The sequence below is a fragment of the Ranitomeya variabilis genome, chromosome 7, assembly GCF_051348905.1.
Source record: "Ranitomeya variabilis isolate aRanVar5 chromosome 7, aRanVar5.hap1, whole genome shotgun sequence".
Classification (NCBI taxonomy): Eukaryota; Metazoa; Chordata; class Amphibia; order Anura; family Dendrobatidae; genus Ranitomeya; species Ranitomeya variabilis.
This window is the reverse complement of record NC_135238.1, coordinates 17,059,695-17,078,490: the sequence shown is the minus strand read 5'-3', so window position 1 is coordinate 17,078,490 and position 18,796 is coordinate 17,059,695. Positions and strand designations below refer to the sequence as shown.

The 18,796-nt window shown below is 42.9% G+C and overlaps 1 protein-coding gene across 1 annotated transcript in view; it reads right to left on the bottom strand.

Moving 5' to 3' along the window:
• Positions 1–303: 303 nt before the first annotated feature.
• Positions 304–18,796, bottom strand: part of LOC143786169 (uncharacterized) — a 48,800-nt gene continuing 30,307 nt past the window's right edge. The window contains exons 7-17 of the mRNA XM_077275458.1: positions 6,953–6,997; positions 5,605–5,643; positions 5,035–5,112; positions 4,873–4,932; positions 3,664–3,702; positions 2,729–2,818; positions 2,342–2,434; positions 1,959–1,988; positions 1,751–1,843; positions 1,378–1,464; positions 304–444 (exon numbers count right to left, since the gene is read on the bottom strand). Of these exons, the coding sequence (XP_077131573.1) occupies positions 371–444; positions 1,378–1,464; positions 1,751–1,843; positions 1,959–1,988; positions 2,342–2,434; positions 2,729–2,818; positions 3,664–3,702; positions 4,873–4,932; positions 5,035–5,112; positions 5,605–5,643; positions 6,953–6,997 (728 nt within the window). The 3' untranslated portion in view covers positions 304–370. The remainder of the gene's footprint in view (positions 445–1,377; positions 1,465–1,750; positions 1,844–1,958; positions 1,989–2,341; positions 2,435–2,728; positions 2,819–3,663; positions 3,703–4,872; positions 4,933–5,034; positions 5,113–5,604; positions 5,644–6,952; positions 6,998–18,796) is intronic.

The following is an 18,796-nucleotide window of genomic DNA, read 5'->3' as shown; positions in this document are numbered from 1 at the left end:
GTGTAGACATAGGCAGGGGTGGGTAAAGACCACCCAGTCCAGACCCGCCCCCGCCTATGAATCCTGGATAGACCGTGTCTACAGTTACTCAAAATCATGCCAGCAGGCTCTGAACAAGCAGGGGGTGACGCTACACCGTGTACAGAGGGGGTGACTGTGCTTTTTCTCACATTCATTTGTAAATCCTGTAAAAAAACAAATAGCAGAAATTGTTAAGTCCGCCCACAATTGGACAGCCTCGCCCATTAGGGTGTGGTTTATATCAACTCTGCTCCTTTAAAAATGAAACAATTATCAATTTTTTAAAGATTGCTTTTAATAGTGATTATTACATTTATAAATAAGAATGTGGAACCACATTCTCACACAATTAGGCATCAATCTCATTTATTTTAGGAACAGACACAAGACCGGTCTCCTGGATAGGAAAATTTAGCAATTCCTCTGAAAATTAAAACAGAAACCAAAATTAAAAAGTTGTAAAAACAATTTCAAATACATTTCTTAGTTAGAAAAAAAAACTCTCAATGTTTCACCATGTTTTTTACATTTTTTTTTTCTTGGAGATATCAGGGGAATATTAGGTGAAGATCAATTTTGAGCTTTGGTGAAAGCCATGAACAGGCAAATTTGTTTGTAGATATAATATTGCCTGTTGCAACAGTGTTAGTAGTGTGAACAGCTACAGTGAAGAGTTCATTATGATTATATCAGAAAAAGGGTTAATCAGCAAAGAAATGGATAGCCACTGACAGACAGGAAGAACAAGCAAACTTTTTTTGTAGAGACGATACATCCTGTTGCAGCAGCGTTTGTAGTGTGAACAGTTCGGGCTTTTCAGCAGACTCTGTCAATGACCAGTTTTAGGCTATGTTCACATGGGTTGGATTTGACCTAAATGAATTTGAGGCCAGATTCCACTCTGAAATCCATAGGACAGTCAATCACTCAAAACATGTGAATGGGGTTCATGCAACCTCAATAGTCTCCAGTGGAAAATGGCCCAAAATCTGGAACAAAGTAATGGCAGATTGCCCAACACATATTTACTGGGACTTATTCTAGTGTGAACGCATGTCAGCTTGGGTTTATGCTACTGAAACTGTAGGTTGGAAAAGGAAACTCATGTGGTCAGGACAGCAACCAACCAAAACCTACACAATACAACCCATGGACATATGTCGGTAAAGGCCGCGGCAGCTTTAATGAGGGCCCTGCCGGGGATTGGACTCCAGGTTGGTCTCATTCCCTTTTTAATGAGTAGGGACAACCTGTTAAGGATCACGTGCAGAAATACCAGAAAATAAGGAGGTGTGTTGAAGAGTACTAGTGTCTTAAAGGAGGCTAAGTTTTATCTTTTTTTATGGCCGTGCTCACCAGGAAAGTCAATATTCTCTCCAATAGGATTGCATTGATTATTCTTCTTTATAGGCACAAATACAAACTCGTCCTGCTCTATTCCATCTGTGAACAAACAAAAACAAGCATGTAAAATTGTATCCAGGCATCTCCATGGTTACAGACTACAAATAAAGTCTGTGTAGTCAGAGCCTGCTGTCATGTTTTTTTTTCCATCATCCACCATCTGTACCTTTTTTTTTATTAAAAAAAAAGTTTGTGATTACCACGTGTTCAGCAAATATCATCAAACACCAAAATGGAATATATACCCAGAGAGGGGTTGAAATGTGCTAGTGTCAAGCAGCTCCTAAAAGGAGGCTAATTTTATTGTTGCTATGGGCGTACTCACCAGGAACGTCCATATAAGTTCCTGCTCCAAAAGGATTCATTTTCTTATTTTTCTTCATAAGTACATATACTGAATTGCCTTCTTTAATTTCATCTGTGAATGTAAAAAAACACATTTAAAATTGTATCCAGGTGTCTCCATGGTTACAGACTACAAAGAAACTCTGTGTAGTCAGATTCTGTTTTCATGGGGTTTTTTCCCCACTCACCTCCCATCTCCTCCTTGTTATATTGAAAATCTACAGACAAGAGAATAGAAATGAAGAGATTAGATTAACCCATGATTGCAAGATTTTAATCTGTTGCCTAGGAGACAAATATTTCTGTATAGGAGCTGTAAATGCATAACTGTAGAAGAAGAAAATCATTGTCAAATTTTTTATTTTTTACTTTGTGTTTTAAAAAGTGCTCTGTGAGTGAATGGGAACCCTGCAATCAATTCAGGAACAGCTGATCTGCAGCGCCTGTTGTCACCCCCCCACTGATCAGATATTGATGACTTATCCTAAGGATAGATGATTAAGGTTAAAGTAGTGGACAACTTCTTTAAAAATCTAAAAAGCTAAAATAAACAAAACAAGACCGTGCTCACCTGGAAAGTCTATATTAGCTCCCGCTCCAATAGGATTGCATTGATTATTCTTCTTTATAGGCACAAATACAAACTTGTCCTGTTCAATCCCATCTATGAAAAAACAAAAACAAGCATGTAAAATTGTATCCAGGCATCTCTATGGTTACAGACTACAAACAAAGTCTGTGTAGTCAGATCCTGCTGTCATGTCTTGTTTTTGTTTTTTTTTCTCATCCACCATTTTTACCTTTTTGTTTTATTAAAAAAAAGTTTGTGATTACCACGTCTGCAGCAAATATCAGCAAACACCAAAATTTAATTTATACCCAGAGAGGGTCGAAATGTGCTAGTGTCAAGCAGCTCCTGAGAGGAGGCTGATTTTATTATTGCTATGGGCGTACTCACCAGGAAAGTTCATATAAGTTCCTTCTCCAAAAGGTTTTATTTTCTTATCTTTTTTCACAAGTACATATACTGAATTGTCTTCAATTTCATCTGTGAATGTAAAAACACACAAGGATTTAAAATTGTATCCAGGCGTCTCCACGGTTACAGACTACAACGAAACTCTGTGTAGTCAGATCCCGCTGTCATGGTTTTTTTTTCACTCCCCTCCCATCTCCAACTTGTTATATTGAAAATCTACAGACAAGAGAATAGAAAGGAAGAGATTAACCCATGACTGCCAGATTGTAGTCTGTTACTTTGGAGACATATACTTCTGCATAGGTTCTGTAAACACATAACCATAGAAGACTGCAGTCATTGTCAACATTTCTTACTTTATATTTTAAAAAATGCTCTGTTGTCAGTAAATGGGAACCCTGCAAGCAATGCGGCATATACATTCAGTGACTCATTCCCTACCGTTTTTTGTCTGCAGCTCCTATGCAGATGAATGTGTCTCCGTAAAGAAGGTTAGGGGTTGTCCACTACTTTAAGATTAAGATTGATGATCTATCCTTAGGATAGGTCATCAAAAGCGGATTGGTGGGGGTGATACACCCGGCACCTCCAAAGATCAGCTGTTCCTGGTGTCGGTGGCAGCCGGAACTGCACTCCTCCATCAACTCTCTAGTGGCCGCGGCTGGGTACTGCACATCCGCTCTCTTTCAAATCAATAGGTGGCGCATGTGCAGTAACCGGCCGCGGAAACTATTCCATCCATGGAGCTGCGCTGTGCAGCTCTGTAACTGCGCAGTTCCAGAAGACACCGGGAACATGATTGGCGGCGACGCGCGCCGGCTGTCGTATCCCCACCGATCAGCTATTGATGACCTCTCTTAGTAGTGGACAACCTCTTTAAAAACATAAAACTGTAAAATAAACAGAGAACTCACCAGCACGATAGATACAACAGCATAAAATATTCTCAAAAGCTGTATGAAATGGAAAAGAAATACATTATTCAGGGGTAGCAAAAATTATCTCTTAAATGGAACTTTCAAAATGCAATTATTAAAGGAACCCCACACTGTTATGGCAAAATTGGGATGAAGTTGTTGTGCAACTATAAATACACAGCACTGGACCATAAGTGGACCGTAAGGTTCGGTACAAATTACAACTACATTCAATAGTGCCCCTGATGAAGCTGTAAGCGAAACACACGTATGGGTGCTGAGTTCCACTGGCATGGCATTTGGTGGGTATTATACTTAAGGTTCTTGTTCTTTTTGGACCTGTGTTTATATAGATCTTGTGAGAGTGGTTGGTTATAGCCATTGTTACGCTTTATGGGTTTATAATGACGACTTTCTAACCACTGTGTGTGTGAAATATTTGGTATCCACCTATCAGATTGTTATATTTATTTTATATATTATAATGGATTTTGCACTACACTTCTGCTTATATTATGACTGCATTGTCCTATCTGGGTTTTTATAGAACATTTTGAGCGTTGTTTGTACAACATTTGTGTTGATAAAGTTTGATATTCTAGAACTATTGAGCTACAGTTGATGATCATTAATAATAATTTGTAGTCTAAGGGTCATTTATAGGTAACTGTTGTGGAACTTTACAGGGACTATATCTTTGGCTTCCCGTCATGTCCCCACCCTATGATAAAAGCGTTTGCATCACTTACATTGAATATCCTGCAACTTTAACAAGTGCTGACATTTAGTGGCCAAGAAGGGTTCTGCAGCCTTGATTGAAAAAGCTCCCGTTTTGTGTTTGCAGCTCTCATGAATATTCATGACTCCGTGTAGTCTGATCCTGCGGTTTTGTGTTACTCCGCTCCCTCCGCCGCTCTTCTACAGACAATAGAGGAGAGAACAACACCTGACTACAGGATCAGGGTTTGTTTGTAGTCTGTTACCATGGGAACAGAACAGTCTGCAGACAGTACCAACTGTAGACACTAAACGGTAGGAGATTTTTAATCGAGACTTTCAATGACATGACCGGTTGTATTATTTATCTCCAATAGTTAATGACGGGAACAAGAACCGAACTCTGAAGTCTTGGACTGTGAGATGTGATGGAATCGGCCATAACCCTTATTGCTTTTTGCGTTGTGGCCCTTACTGCTCTTTTCTTACCCTTTATATTTCTCCTAAAGAATATGAAGTTGGGAGGTCCATCATATCGATTAGGTTCTTCTACAAATTTGTAAAAATAAAATATAAAGATTAATTCTGAGATTTCCCATATAATCACAATAGTGGAGTGTTGGCGCGGTCCTGTGTGATTTATCTTTTCACCTTGTATCGGACAGTTACTATAAATCACAGCTCGCGGGTCCGGACTTGTCTCTTGTTTGGATCTTTTATAGTGTACATCTGATAAACGGGGAAAAAAGTTACAATTATGTATCATACTGGTCTATCCAGAATCAGACTACACAGGGTTTGTTTGTAGTCTGTAACCATGGAAATGCATAGATCCAGATAAGAGCTCAAGAGCCCAATTCTTTTTTCTTTTTTTTTCAGCAATAAAAAATGTGCAAATATATATATGTATGTATTTGTAATTGTAAACTTTGGTTCTTGCTTGCAGAATTGCTCAATTTCTAAAACATCTCCTTTTTTTAGAGAACTCAACGAAAAAGCTAACTGCAAGGCTCCTTGTCCCAGATAAATAATGCTTTTCTAGACTGTAAACACATATTGCAGTGCCGGCTTACAGCCCTTATAGAAAAGCAACAAGTGCAATGTTCCTATGGTCTGACCTGCATTCCCAGAATTCATTGTACCATGGGTATAGATATCAATGTTAAAGTAGTGGACAACCTCTTTAAAAACATAAAAGTGTAAAATAAACAGAGAACTCACCAGCACGATAGATACAACAGCATAAAATATTCTTAAAAGCTGTATGAAATGAAAAAGAAACACATTATTCAGGGGTAGCAAAAATTATCTCTTAAATGGAACCTTCAAAATGCAATTATTAAAGGAACCCTACACTGTTATGCCAAATTTGTTATGAAGTTCTTGAGCAACTATAACTATCCAGCACTGGACCATAAGTGGACCGTAAAGGCCGGTACAAATTACAACTACATCCAATAGTGCCCCTGATGAAGCTATAAGCGAAACACACATATGGGTGCTGAGTTCCACTGGCATGGCATTTGGTGGGTATTATACTTAAGGTTCTTGTTCTTTTTGGACCTGTGTTTATATAGATCTTGTGAGAGTGGTTGGTTATAGCCATTGTTACGCTTTATGGGTTTATAATGACGACTTTCTAACCACTGTGTGTGATTATTTGGTATCCACCTATCACATTGTTATATTTATTTTATATATTATAATGGATTTTGTACTACACTTCTGCTTATATTATCACTGAATTTTGAGCGTTGTTTGTATAACATTTGTGTTGATAAAGTTGGCTATTCTAGAACTATTGAGCTACAGTTGATGATCATTAATAATAATTTATGGTCTAAGGGTCATTTATAGGTGACTGTTGTGGAACTTTACAGGGACTATATCTTTGGCTTCCCGTCATGTCCCCACCCTATGATAAAGCGTTTGCATCACTTACATTGAATATTCTGCAACTTTAACAAGTGCTGACATTTAGTGGCCAAAAAGGGTTCTGCAGACTAGTATTAAATAAAATACTTCTGGGTTATCAGGGGAACTTACTGAATAAAGATAGAAAATGTGCATTTAAATACTAGAATGTCATTTTTCTTAAATTTTCCCTTTAAGAAACAAACTTGCATCACTTTTTTTCTTCTATATCCACACTAAAAGCAAAATAAACTCCAACAGTTCTCCAACAATACACTGCTTTGAATCAAGCAGTATCTCTGAACAACATGCTCTTTAAAATACATCTCCATATAAGATCTTTAATGGTCTTAATTCTACTCTAGTCACATCTAAAGAACCTTCAAAAGCAAGAAAGTTTCATGTCATTGCTTTCTTGGCGTTCAATTTCTGAAGGATTCCTCGTGGGTGGAGTCAGTGATAAGGGCAGGCATACAGACCGCCCATGCAGAGACTGATTAGGTAGAGATCATCTATATAGAGCTTTTTATGTAGCTGCTGTAGGATGGGACTTTGGGATTTGTGATGTAATGGGTTAACTAGTTTCAGGATGGGGTCTTTTTTTTTTAAGATGGGGCCCCTATATGCCCTTATGTGCAATTATTTAATTTCTCACCTTTCATTAATCTTTCCTTATATCCTCCTATGCTGGGGGGCTTATCTGCAAATGATAAAAAATGACAATTAATTCCAATAAATTATATTTATTCCTGTTTTATATTCTCCCATCATCAGTTAACAATTTATCATAAATCACCGACAATTTTACCTTGTACAAATGTATAGAAAAGAAAATTACAAAACGTTAAATGTGAGTTATTTTTTTTTTAAGGGTACTTATACTTTTGCAACCAGATTTTTGTTATACTCCTGTAAAATAAAAAGTTTAGCAACTGTGCAAAAAGCTGTGATTGAAAAAGCTCCCGTTTTGTGTCTGCAGCTCTCATGAATATTCATGACTCCGTGTAGTCTGATCCTGCGGTTTTGTGTTACTCCGCTCCCTCCGCCGCTCTTCTACAGACAATAGAGGAGAGAACAACACCTGACTACAGGATCAGGGTTTGTTTGTAGTCTGTTACCATGGGAACAGAACAGTCTGCAGACAGTACCAACTGCAGACACTAAACGGTAGGAGATTTTTAATCGAGACTTTCAATGACATGACCGGTTGTATTATTTATCTCTAATAGTTAATGACGGGAACAAGAACCGAACTCTGAAGTCTTGGACTGTGAGATGTGATGGAATCGGCCATAACCCTTATTGCTTTTTGCGTTGTGGCCCTTACTGCTGTTTTCTTACCTTTTATATTTTTCCTAAAGAATATGAAGTTGGGAAGTCCATCATATCGATTAGGCTCTTCTACAAATTTGTAAAAATAAAATATAAAGATTAATTCTGAGATTTCCCATATGATCACAATAGTGGAGTGTTGGGACGGTCCTGTGTGATTTATCTTCTCACCTTGTATCGGATAGTTACTATAAATCACAGCTCGCGGGTCCGGACTTGTCTCCTGTTTGGATCTTTTATCTTGTACATCTGATAAACGGGGAAAAAAGTTACAATTACGTATCATACTGGTCTATCCAGAATCAGACTACACAGGGTTTGTTTGTAGTCTGTAACCATGGAAATGCATAGATCTAGATAAGAGCTCAAGAGCCCAATTCTTTTTTTCTTTTTTTCCAGCAATAAAAAATGTGCAAATTTATATATATTTATATTTGTATATTTTGTTTCTTCTTTTTGGAACAATAAAAGGATGATTCCAATGTTTATATGTCAGTTACATTTTTGCGACTGATGGGTGTAACAGTGAGTACTTGTACTTTGAAATATGACTTAAAAACAAGTAATTTTGTTTTTTGGAGCATTGGCTCCTTGTCTGTAAAGTGCTATGGAACTAACGGCGCTATATAAGTGAGTAAAATAAATAAATAAAAAGTCTCCCCTGTAAATAATGTAGGCACAGATAGTACTTCTTCCTTGTCTTTTTTTGTGTCAATTTCGTAACTATTGATAATACCATACATCATCGTGAACATGAAGTACAGGTTCTGACTCTGTCTAATCCCATAAATTGCATAGGCACAGATAGTGCTGCATCCCTGTCTTTTCTTGCTAATTGTATAACTACAGATAGCAGTGCCCTGCTATAAAATGTATGTAGCTAAAGATACTACTGCCTTCTTGCATCATCCTTATATACTGTCTCCTTGTCTTGTTATAATTTATAAAGATATGATGTCCTCCGATATCTCACTGTAAATCGTGCAGACATAGCATTGCTTTCCTGTCCATTCCTTTAAAAGTGAAAGGCACAGATAGTATTGCTTCCCTGTCTTTTTCTGTGAATTATGTATGCATAGATTGTACGGCCTTTGCTTCATCCTAAGTATAGGCACAGATAGTACTCTCTCCCTGTTTTTCCAAGAAAATTATGTAAGCACAGATAGTACTGCCTCCTTGTCTTTTCTTGTGATGTATGTATGGACAAATAGTACTGCCTCCCTTGCATCATTCTGTAACTTAAATAAGCACAGAGAGGGTTAGGTTATAAAAAAAAATAGCCCAAGCTCTGAATATCTCACGGAGCACTGTTCAATACATCTTCCAAAACTGGAAGGAGTATGGCACAACTGCAAACCTACCAAGACGTGGCCGTCCTCCTATCCTGACATCCCTAGCAAGGGGAGCACTAATACAGAAGAAGCCAAGAGGCCCATGGTCACTGTGGAGCTGCAGAAATCCACAGCTCATGTGGAGAATCTGTCCACAACTATTAGTCGTGTACTCCACAAATCGCATTTATGGAAGAGTGGCAAGAAGAAAGCAATTTTTGAAAGCCATAAGAAGACCCGTTTGTGGTTTGCAAGAATTCATATAGTAGACACAATGAGCATGTGGAAGAAGGTACTCTGGTCAGATGAGACCAAAGTTAAAACTTTTGGGGCTAAATGCAAAACACTGTAAGTGGTAGAATATTAATACTGCACATCCCCCTGAAAACACCATCCCCACTGTCACACATGGAGGTAGCAGCATCATGCTGTGGGGAGACTTTTCTTCAGCAGGGGCAGGGAAGCTGGTTAGAGTTGATGACAAGATAGCTGTAACTAAATACAGGGCAATCCTGGAGGAAAATATGTTAGAGGCTGAAAAAACTTGAGACTGAGGCTTAGGTTTACCTTATAGCAGGACAATGACACTAAACATCCTGCCAGAGCTACAACGTAAGGTTTAAATTAGCGCATATTCCTGTGTGTGAACGAGCCCGGTCACAGCCAGACCGGATCCTCAGAGAATCTGTGAAAATTGCTGTTTTGCTACTTTGTGCTGGTATATCACATAAAATCCCAAGAAATATAAACAAGGTCTCCTTCGCACACCCATATAATACCGGTACTGAAAAAAAGCAGTAGCAGTGTCATCAGTGTTTTGGATCAGTGTCTCATCAGTGTGCCATCCATTTTTTTTTGGCCTGACTTAAGAAAAATCCATTCCAAAGCTTCTGCTGTACTTTACAATGTTAAAAATGTACAGCAAACGGACTGTACACTTCTGCCATCCGTGTGCTGCACGTATTTTACATGGACCCATAGACTTGAATTGGCCCTGGTCATCCGTGCCGCTGGTAAAAAAAAACAAACGGACATGTGCGCAGCACCATAGGTTATAATGGGTGTGTGTAGTATCCATGAAAAAAGCCACACGTACCTGAAACACGGACAAGTGAAGGGAGCCTAGGTTTGTGGTATAATGTGGGAAAAAATGTGGAAAAGTTAGCAGGGTGTGAATACGTTTTCGAGGCACTGTGTATGACTCTGCAGGGACGTTTCAGAATGTCCTTGATGACTCGGCCCCTGCAGGAGCGATGAGATGCCTGTCAGAGACAGCAGGACTATCGTGGAGAAGGCAGAGATGGTTTATTTTGTTATGCTCTTCCGAGCGCTGTGTACACACGCCGAACAGACCGAGCACTGTGAGGACCATTCAGGGAGCGGTGATGGCGCCTCCTTCTCACATCTCAGCGATCACGCGATTATTGGGTGATGGGAAGGTACAGGAGATGCAGGAACTAAGCAGACTCTGATCAGGTCTACAGTGAAGAAGGAGAACAAGTGGAAAGGAGAAGAGAGGGAAGTGATAAGAGGCGAGGTGAAGAGGAGAGAGGAGAAAGGTGAGGAATATACATGGAGGGACAGGGAATGGGATAGTCAGCTCACTGTATATTAACTGTTCAGATGAAGATGGAGTCCCCGGCTCTGGACGTGCAGAAGCAAACAATGTGAAAGAGGTTCTCCAGCGTAGTCAGGAATAAAACTTCACATTTATTGTAGAAACATTAAAAGGACATATGGTGGATGGCTAGCGATCGACGCGTTTCAACCGTGAGGTCTTAATCATGGACCATGAAACGCGTCAGTCGCACGCCATCCTGGGCTTCCAAGTGTATCCACCATATGTCCTTTTAATGTTTCAACAATAAATCTGAAGTTTTATTCCTGATCACGCTGAAGAAAGATGAGAAGTGCAAGTAAAAGAAAAGAAAGAAAAGAAAAAAAAGAAGGGAAAGGAAAGAAGTAAAAAAAATAAGAAGAAAAGAAAGGGAAAAGAGAAGTGAAAAATAAGAGGAGAAAAGAAGACACCTAAGTGAAAGAAAGAATGGAAAAAAGAAAAGAAACAAAAGGGAAAAAACAAAAGAAAAAAAAGAAGAAAAACTTTAAGAGAAAAGAAAGTGAAAGAGAAAAGAAAGGAAATAACAATATAAAGGAAAATAAAGTGCAGTTTCTACCAATGCCTCGGCTCCAAGGCAATATATACAATATATAAACATAGTAGTGTTGGAAGGGACAGAGCGATACACAATGTAATTTATTGTGGCACATTCTACTAATTTAAAAAAAAAAATGAAAAACAGACGTGTATTTCCTTTTTTCTTTATCTTTTCCCCCCAAGATCACAACAAAATATCAAATATAAATCTGAAAACAACATAAAAAGAATACAAATAATTTAAACAACCAGAAGAAAAAACACCTAAACTACATAAATGAAATGAAAAAAAAAAAAAAATTGCCTGGTTATAAACAGGAACGTTTTACATTCTCACCTTGTTTAATTCCCTGTATAAAATCCCGCGGCACAATACGAGGATATGGAGGAAATTTTCTAAAATTCTCATCTGCAAATACAGTAAGGAAAACAAGAAAAACGTCACATTAAGATCATTGCCGGTGACTGAGCCGCCTCCATATATCGGGACAGATTTACTGTCTGACAACCCTGATCAGAGCTGCTGCCCAGAATTCCAAAAGTTCAAAATGTGTGTAAAGTTTTTGGGATTTGCCCCCACTTTGATGAAAACTGATCTGTGATAACACATGATGAAAGATTTAACTGCCTGACATGCAATACCACATTGCTCCTGTAGTGGTCACCATAGAGCAAATGTATAGTAGGGAGGAAACGGAAGCCAGAATGGCTTAAAGGGATGGTCTATTTGTAGGGTGTGCCATGAATATCGATCAATTGCGGTATGGAGAGTTGAAATCCTATGATCAACTGACTGAAGGGGCCCTTACTTTTGGATATGGTATGGCCTATCGTAACAATAGCATACAAGGGTCCCAGATTTTGCAATGGGGTCCAAGATCTCCTGTAGAGATAACCCCTTTAATTGTAAATAGGAAGTTGCACTCACCTTCTCTATAACGTATGCTGCACATAATCTTATAACCTAGATGTAAAGTCATAGAAAAATAGTTGAGTGGCTCTGTACATGCATTATGTCACATTTTATGATTATCCTGAGTTATCACCTGTATTATATTCCGGAGCTGCATTCATAATTCTGCAGGCTTTATAGCCATATTCTCCCTGCTGCATTATTGGTGATATGCAGATTTGTATGCTGGGAAGTGTCCTCTTTACTCCTGGTCCTGCACAGTCATGGGATGTATAAAAAACTGTCCTCCTACGTCCCACGGATGGATATAATTCTGGTAAGGTCCTCGATGATGGCTCCTGTAGAAACGGCTTAGAATAACAATTTCCCATTTTTTCCTGTAGAAATAGAAATTTTCTGCTGATAAGTGAATGAGAAAGTGAGAGTTCTGCCCACTGTTAGTCTTCTTTTATGGTTAAATATATGTACTGTAGGTACGGTACCCAGATAGTGTGGCACTTGATGCTTCTTGGTGCCATCTTTATACACACGTATATACTTCTAAATCTGTTCATTACTAAACTGTTCATGCACTTGTGGTTTCTCTTTCCTACATAGCAAAGTTGGGAAAATCCCCTTCCTTTTGTAAACTCACAGTAGAAAGTGTATGTAGGTTAGCATATAAAAAGGAACCACCCACTGGAGTAATTCCCTGTAGCCTGGGAGGCAGGAGAGCTGCAGGTGCTTGTAAGGCCTACTGGAGTAATTCCCTGTAGCCTGGGAGGCAGGAGAGCTGCAGGTGGTTGTGAGGCCTACTAGAGTAATGCCCTGTAGCCTGGGAGGCAGGAGAGCTGCAGGTGGTTGTGAGGCCTACTGGAGTAATTCCCTGTAGCCTGGGAGGCAGGAGAGCTGCAGGTGGTTTTGAGGCCTACTAGAGTAATGCCCTGTAGCCTGGGAGGCAGGAGAGCTGCAGGTGGTTGTGAGGCCTACTAGAGTAATTCCCTGTAGCCTGGGAGGCAGGAGAGCTGCAGGTGGTTGTGAGGCCCACTAGAGTAATGCCCTGTAGCCTGGGAGGCAGGAGAGCTGCAGGTGGTTGTGAGGCCTACTGGAGTAATTCCCTGTAGCCTGGGAGGCAGGAGAGCTGCAGGTGCTTGTGAGGCCCACTGGAGTAATTCCCTGTAGCCTGGAAGGCAGGAGAGCTGCAGGTGGTTGTGAGGCCTACTGGAGTAATTCCCTGTAGCCTGGGAGGCTGGAGAGCTGCAGGTGGTTGTGAGGCCCACTGGAGTAATGCCCTGTAGCCTGGGAGGCAGGAGAGCTGCAGGTGCTTGTGAGGCCCACTAGAGTAATTCCCTGTAGCCTGGGAGGCTGGAGAGCTGCAGGTGGGTGTGAGGCCCACTGGAGTAATGCCCTGTAGCCTGGGAGGCAGGAGAGCTGCAGGTGGTTGTGAAGCCTACTAGAGTAATGCCCTGTAGCCTGGGAGGCAGGAGAGCTGCAGGTGGTTGTGAGGCCCACTAGAGTAATTCCCTGTAGCCTGGGAGGCAGGAGAGCTGCAGGTGCTTGTGAGGCCCACTGGAGTAATTCCCTGTAGCCTGGGAGACAGGAGAGCTGGAGGTGGTTGTGAGGCCCACTGGAGTAATGCCCTGTAGCCTGGGAGGCAGGAGAGCTGCAGGTGGTTGTGAGGCCCACTAGAGTAATTCCCTGTAGCCTGGGAGGCAGGAGAGCTGCAGGTGCTTGTGAGGTCCACTGGAGTAATTCCCTGTAGCCTGGGAGGCAGGAGAGCTGTAGGTGGTTGTGAGGCCCACTAGAGTAATTCCCTGTAGCCTGGGAGGCAGGAGAGCTGCAGGTGCTTGTGAGGCCCACTGGAGTAATTCCCTGTAGCCTGGGAGGCAGGAGAGCTGCAGGTGCTTGTGAGGCCCACTAGAGTAATGCCCTGTAGCCTGGGAGGCAGGAGAGCTGCAGGTGGTTGTGAGGCCTACTGGAGTAATTCCCTGTAGCCTGGGAGGCAGGAGAGCTGCAGGTGCTTGTGAGGCCCACTGGAGTAATTCCCTGTAGCCTGGGAGGCAGGAGAGCTGCAGGTGCTTGTGAGGCCCACTAGAGTAATGCCCTGTAGCCTGGGAGGCAGGAGAGCTGCAGGTGGTTGTGAGGCCTACTGGAGTAATTCCCTGTAGCCTGGGAGACAGGAGAGCTGCAGGTGCTTGTGAGGCCCACTGGAGTAATTCCCTGTAGCCTGGAAGGCAGGAGAGCAGTAGGTGGTTGTGAGGCCCACTAGAGTAATTCCCTGTAGCCTGGGAGGCAGGAGAGCTGCAGGTGCTTGTGAGGCCCACTGGAGTAATTCCCTGTAGCCTGGGAGGCAGGAGAGCTGCAGGTGCTTCTGAGGCCCACTAGAGTAATGCCCTGTAGCCTGGGAGGCAGGAGAGCTGCAGGTGGTTGTGAGGCCTACTGGAGTAATTCCCTGTAGCCTGGGAGACAGGAGAGCTGCAGGTGGTTGTGAGGCCTACTGGAGTAATTCCCTGTAGCCTGGGAGGCAGGAGAGCTGCAGGTGGTTGTGAGGCCCACTGGAGTAATTCCCTGTAGCCTGGGAGGCAGGAGAGCTGCAGGTGGTTGTGAGGCCTACTGGGGTAATTCCCTTAGCCTGGGAGACAGGAGAGCTGCAGGTGGTTGTGAGGCCTACTGGAGTAATTCCCTGTAGCCTGGGAGGCAGGAGAGCTGCAGGTGCTTGTGAGGCCCACTAGAGTAATGCCCTGTAGCCTGGGAGGCAGGAGAGCTGCAGGTGGTTGTGAGGCCTACTGGAGTAATTCCCTGTAGCCTGGGAGACAGGAGAGCTGCAGGTGGTTGTGAGGCCTACTGGAGTAATTCCCTGTAGCCTGGGAGGCAGGAGAGCTGCAGGTGGTTGTGAGGCCCACTGGAGTAATGCCCTGTAGCCTGGGAGGCAGGAGAGCTGCAGGTGGTTGTGAGGCCTACTGGAGTAATTCCCTTAGCCTGGGAGGCAGGAGAGCTGCAGGTGGTTGTGAGGCCTACTGGAGTAATTCCCTGTAGCCTGGGAGACAGGAGAGCTGCAGGTGGTTGTGAGGCCTGTCATGTTCTCAATGGCAAGAGAACATAGCATCAGCATATATAGGAACTAGCTCTTGGAAGATGGGAACTGAGCTGACCATGAACTAAACCTAACGCACAACTAGCAGTGGCCGGGTAGCATGCCTACGTTGATTCTAGATGCCCAGCACCAGCCGGAGGACTAAATAAAGCTAGCAGAGGAAAATATTAGTCCTAGCTCACCTCTAGAGAAATACCCCGAAAGGAGACAGAGGCCCCCCACATGTATTGGCGGTGAATTAAGATGAAATAACAAACGTAGTATGAAAATAGGTTTAGCAAATTTGAGGTCCACTTACTACATAGCAGAAGACAGAAAGGACACTTTCATGGTCAGCTGAAAACCCTATCAAAACACCATCCAGGAATTACTTTAAAACTCTGGCATTAACTCATAACACCAGAGTGGCAATTCCTGTTCACAAGAGCTTTCCAGACACAGTAACGAAACTACAGCTGTGAACTGGAACAAAAATGCAAAAACAAACATGGACAAGAGTCCAACTTATCTAGTAGTTGTCTAGGAGCAGGAACAAGCACAGAGAGGCTTCTGATAACATTGTTGACCGGCAAGCAACTAACAGAGCAGCAAGGTTATATAGCGACTCCCACATCTTGATGGGAACAGGTGAACAGAGAAGATGAAAACACCAGTTCAATTCCACCAGTAGCCACCGGGGGAGCCCAGAATCCAAATTCACAACAGTACCCCCCCCTCAAGGAGGGGGCACCGAACCCTCACCAGAACCACCAGGGCGATCAGGATGGGCCCTATGAAAGGCACGAACCAGATCAGAGGCATGAACATCAGATGCATTCACCCAAGAATTATCCTCCTGGCCGTATCCCTTCCACTTGACCAGATACTGGAGTCTCCGTCTGGAAACACGAGAGTCTAAGATTTTCTCCACAACGTACTCCAACTCACCCTCAACCAACACCGGAGCAGGAGGCTCAACGGAAGGCACAACCGGTACCTCATACCTGCGCAATAATGACCGATGAAAAACGTTATGAATAGAGAAGGATGCAGGGAGGTCCAAACGGAAGGAAACAGGGTTAAGAATCTCCAATATCTTATACGGGCCGATGAACCGAGGCTTAAACTTAGGAGAAGAGACCCTCATAGGGACAAAACGAGAAGACAACCACACCAAATCCCCAACACAAAGCCGAGGACCAACACGACGGTGGCGGTTGGCAAAAAGCTGAGTCTTCTCCTGGGACAACCTCAAATTGTCCACCACCTGCCCCCAGATCTGATGCAATCTCTCCACCACAGCATCCACTCCAGGACAATCCGAAGATTCCACCTGACCAGAGGAAAATCGAGGATGAAACCCCGAATTACAGAAAAACGGGGACACCAAAGTGGCAGAGCTGGCCCGATTATTGAGAGCGAACTCTGCCAATGGCAAAAAAGCAACCCAATCATCCTGGTCAGCAGACACAAAACACCTCAGATATGTCTCCAGGGTCTGATTAGTCCGCTCGGTCTGGCCATTCGTCTGAGGATGGAAAGCGGACGAAAAAGATAAATCTATGCCCATCCTAGCACAGAATGCCCGCCAAAATCTAGACACGAATTGGGTCCCTCTGTCAGAAATGATATTCTCAGGAATACCATGCAAACGAACAACATTTTGAAAAAACAGAGGAACCAACTCGGAAGAAGAAGGCAACTTGGGCAGAGGAACCAAATGGACCATCTTAGAGAAACGGTCACACACCACCCAGATGACAGACATCTTCTGAGAAACAGGCAGATCTGAAATAAAATCCATCGAGATGTGCGTCCAAGGCCTCTTAGGAATGGGCAAGGGCAACAATAATCCACTAGCCCGAGAGCAACAAGGCTTGGCCCGAGCACAAACGTCACAAGACTGCACAAAGCCTCGCACATCTCGTGACAGGGAAGGCCACCAGAAGGACCTTGCCACCAAATCCCTGGTACCAAAAATGCCAGGATGACCTGCCAACGCAGAAGAATGAACCTCAGAGATGACTCTACTGGTCCAATCATCAGGAACAAACAGTTTATCAGGTGGGCAACGATCCGGTCTATCCGCCTGAAACTCCTGCAAGGCCCGCCGCAGGTCTGGAGAAACGGCTGACAATACCACTCCATCCTTAAGGATACCTGTGGGCTCAGAGTTACCAGGCGAGTCAGGCTCAAAACTCCTAGAAAGGGCATCCGCCTTAACATTCTTAGAACCCGGTAGGTATGACACCACAAAATTAAACCGAGAGAAAAATAATGACCAGCGCGCCTGTCTAGGATTCAGGCGCCTGGCGGTCTCAAGATAAATCAAATTTTTGTGGTCAGTCAATACCACCACCTGATGTCTGGCCCCCTCAAGCCAATGGCGCCACTCCTCAAAAGCCCACTTCATGGCCAAAAGCTCCCGATTCCCAACATCATAATTCCGCTCAGCGGGCGAAAATTTACGGGAAAAGAAGGCACAAGGCCTCATCACGGAGCAGTCAGAACTTTTCTGCGACAACACTGCCCCAGCTCCGATCTCAGAAGCGTCGACCTCAACCTGAAAAGGTAGAGCAACATCAGGCTGACGCAACACAGGGGCAGAGGAAAAACGGCGCTTAAGCTCCCGAAAGGCCTCCACAGCGTCAGGGGACCAATCAGCAACATCAGCACCCTTCTTAGTCAAATCGGTCAATGGCTTAGCAATATCCGAAAAACCAGCAATAAATCGACGATAAAAGTTAGCAAAGCCCAAAAATTTCTGAAGACTCTTAAGAGAAGAGGGCTGCGTCCAATCACAAATAGCTTGAACCTTGACAGGATCCATTTCAATGGAAGAGGGAGAAAAAATATATCCCAAAAAGGAAATCCTCTGTACCCCAAAAACACACTTAGAACCCTTCACACACAAAGAATTAGACCGCAAAACCTGGAAAACCCTCCTGACTTGCTGGACATGAGAGTCCCAGTCATCCGAAAAAATCAGAATATCATCCAGATACACAATCATAAATTTATCCAAATAATCGCGAAAAATATCATGCATAAAGGACTGGAAAACTGACGGAGCATTTGAAAGACCAAAAGGCATCACTAAATACTCAAAGTGGCCCTCGGGCGTATTAAATGCGGTTTTCCACTCATCCCCCTGCCTGATTCGCACCAAATTATACGCCCCACGAAGGTCAATCTTAGAGAACCACTTGGCCCCCTTTATGCGAGCAAACAAATCAGTCAGCAACGGCAATGGGTATTGATATTTTACAGTGATTTTATTCAAAAGCCGATAATCGATACATGGTCTCAAAGAGCCGTCTTTTTTTGACACAAAGAAAAAACCGGCTCCTAAGGGAGATGACGATGGACGAATATGTCCCTTTTCCAAGGACTCCTTTATATATTCTCGCATAGCAGCATGTTCAGGCACAGACAGATTAAATAAACGACCCTTTGGGTATTTACTACCCGGGATTAAATCTATGGCACAATCGCACTCTCGGTGCGGAGGTAACGAACCAAGCTTGGATTCTTCAAAGACGTCACGATAGTCAGACAGGAACTCAGGAATTTCAGAGGGAATAGATGATGAAATGGAAACCACAGGTACATCCCCATGAGCCCCCTTACATCCCCAGCTCAACACAGACATAGCTCTCCAGTCGAGGACTGGGTTGTGAGATTGCAGCCAAGGCAATCCTAGCACCAAATCATCA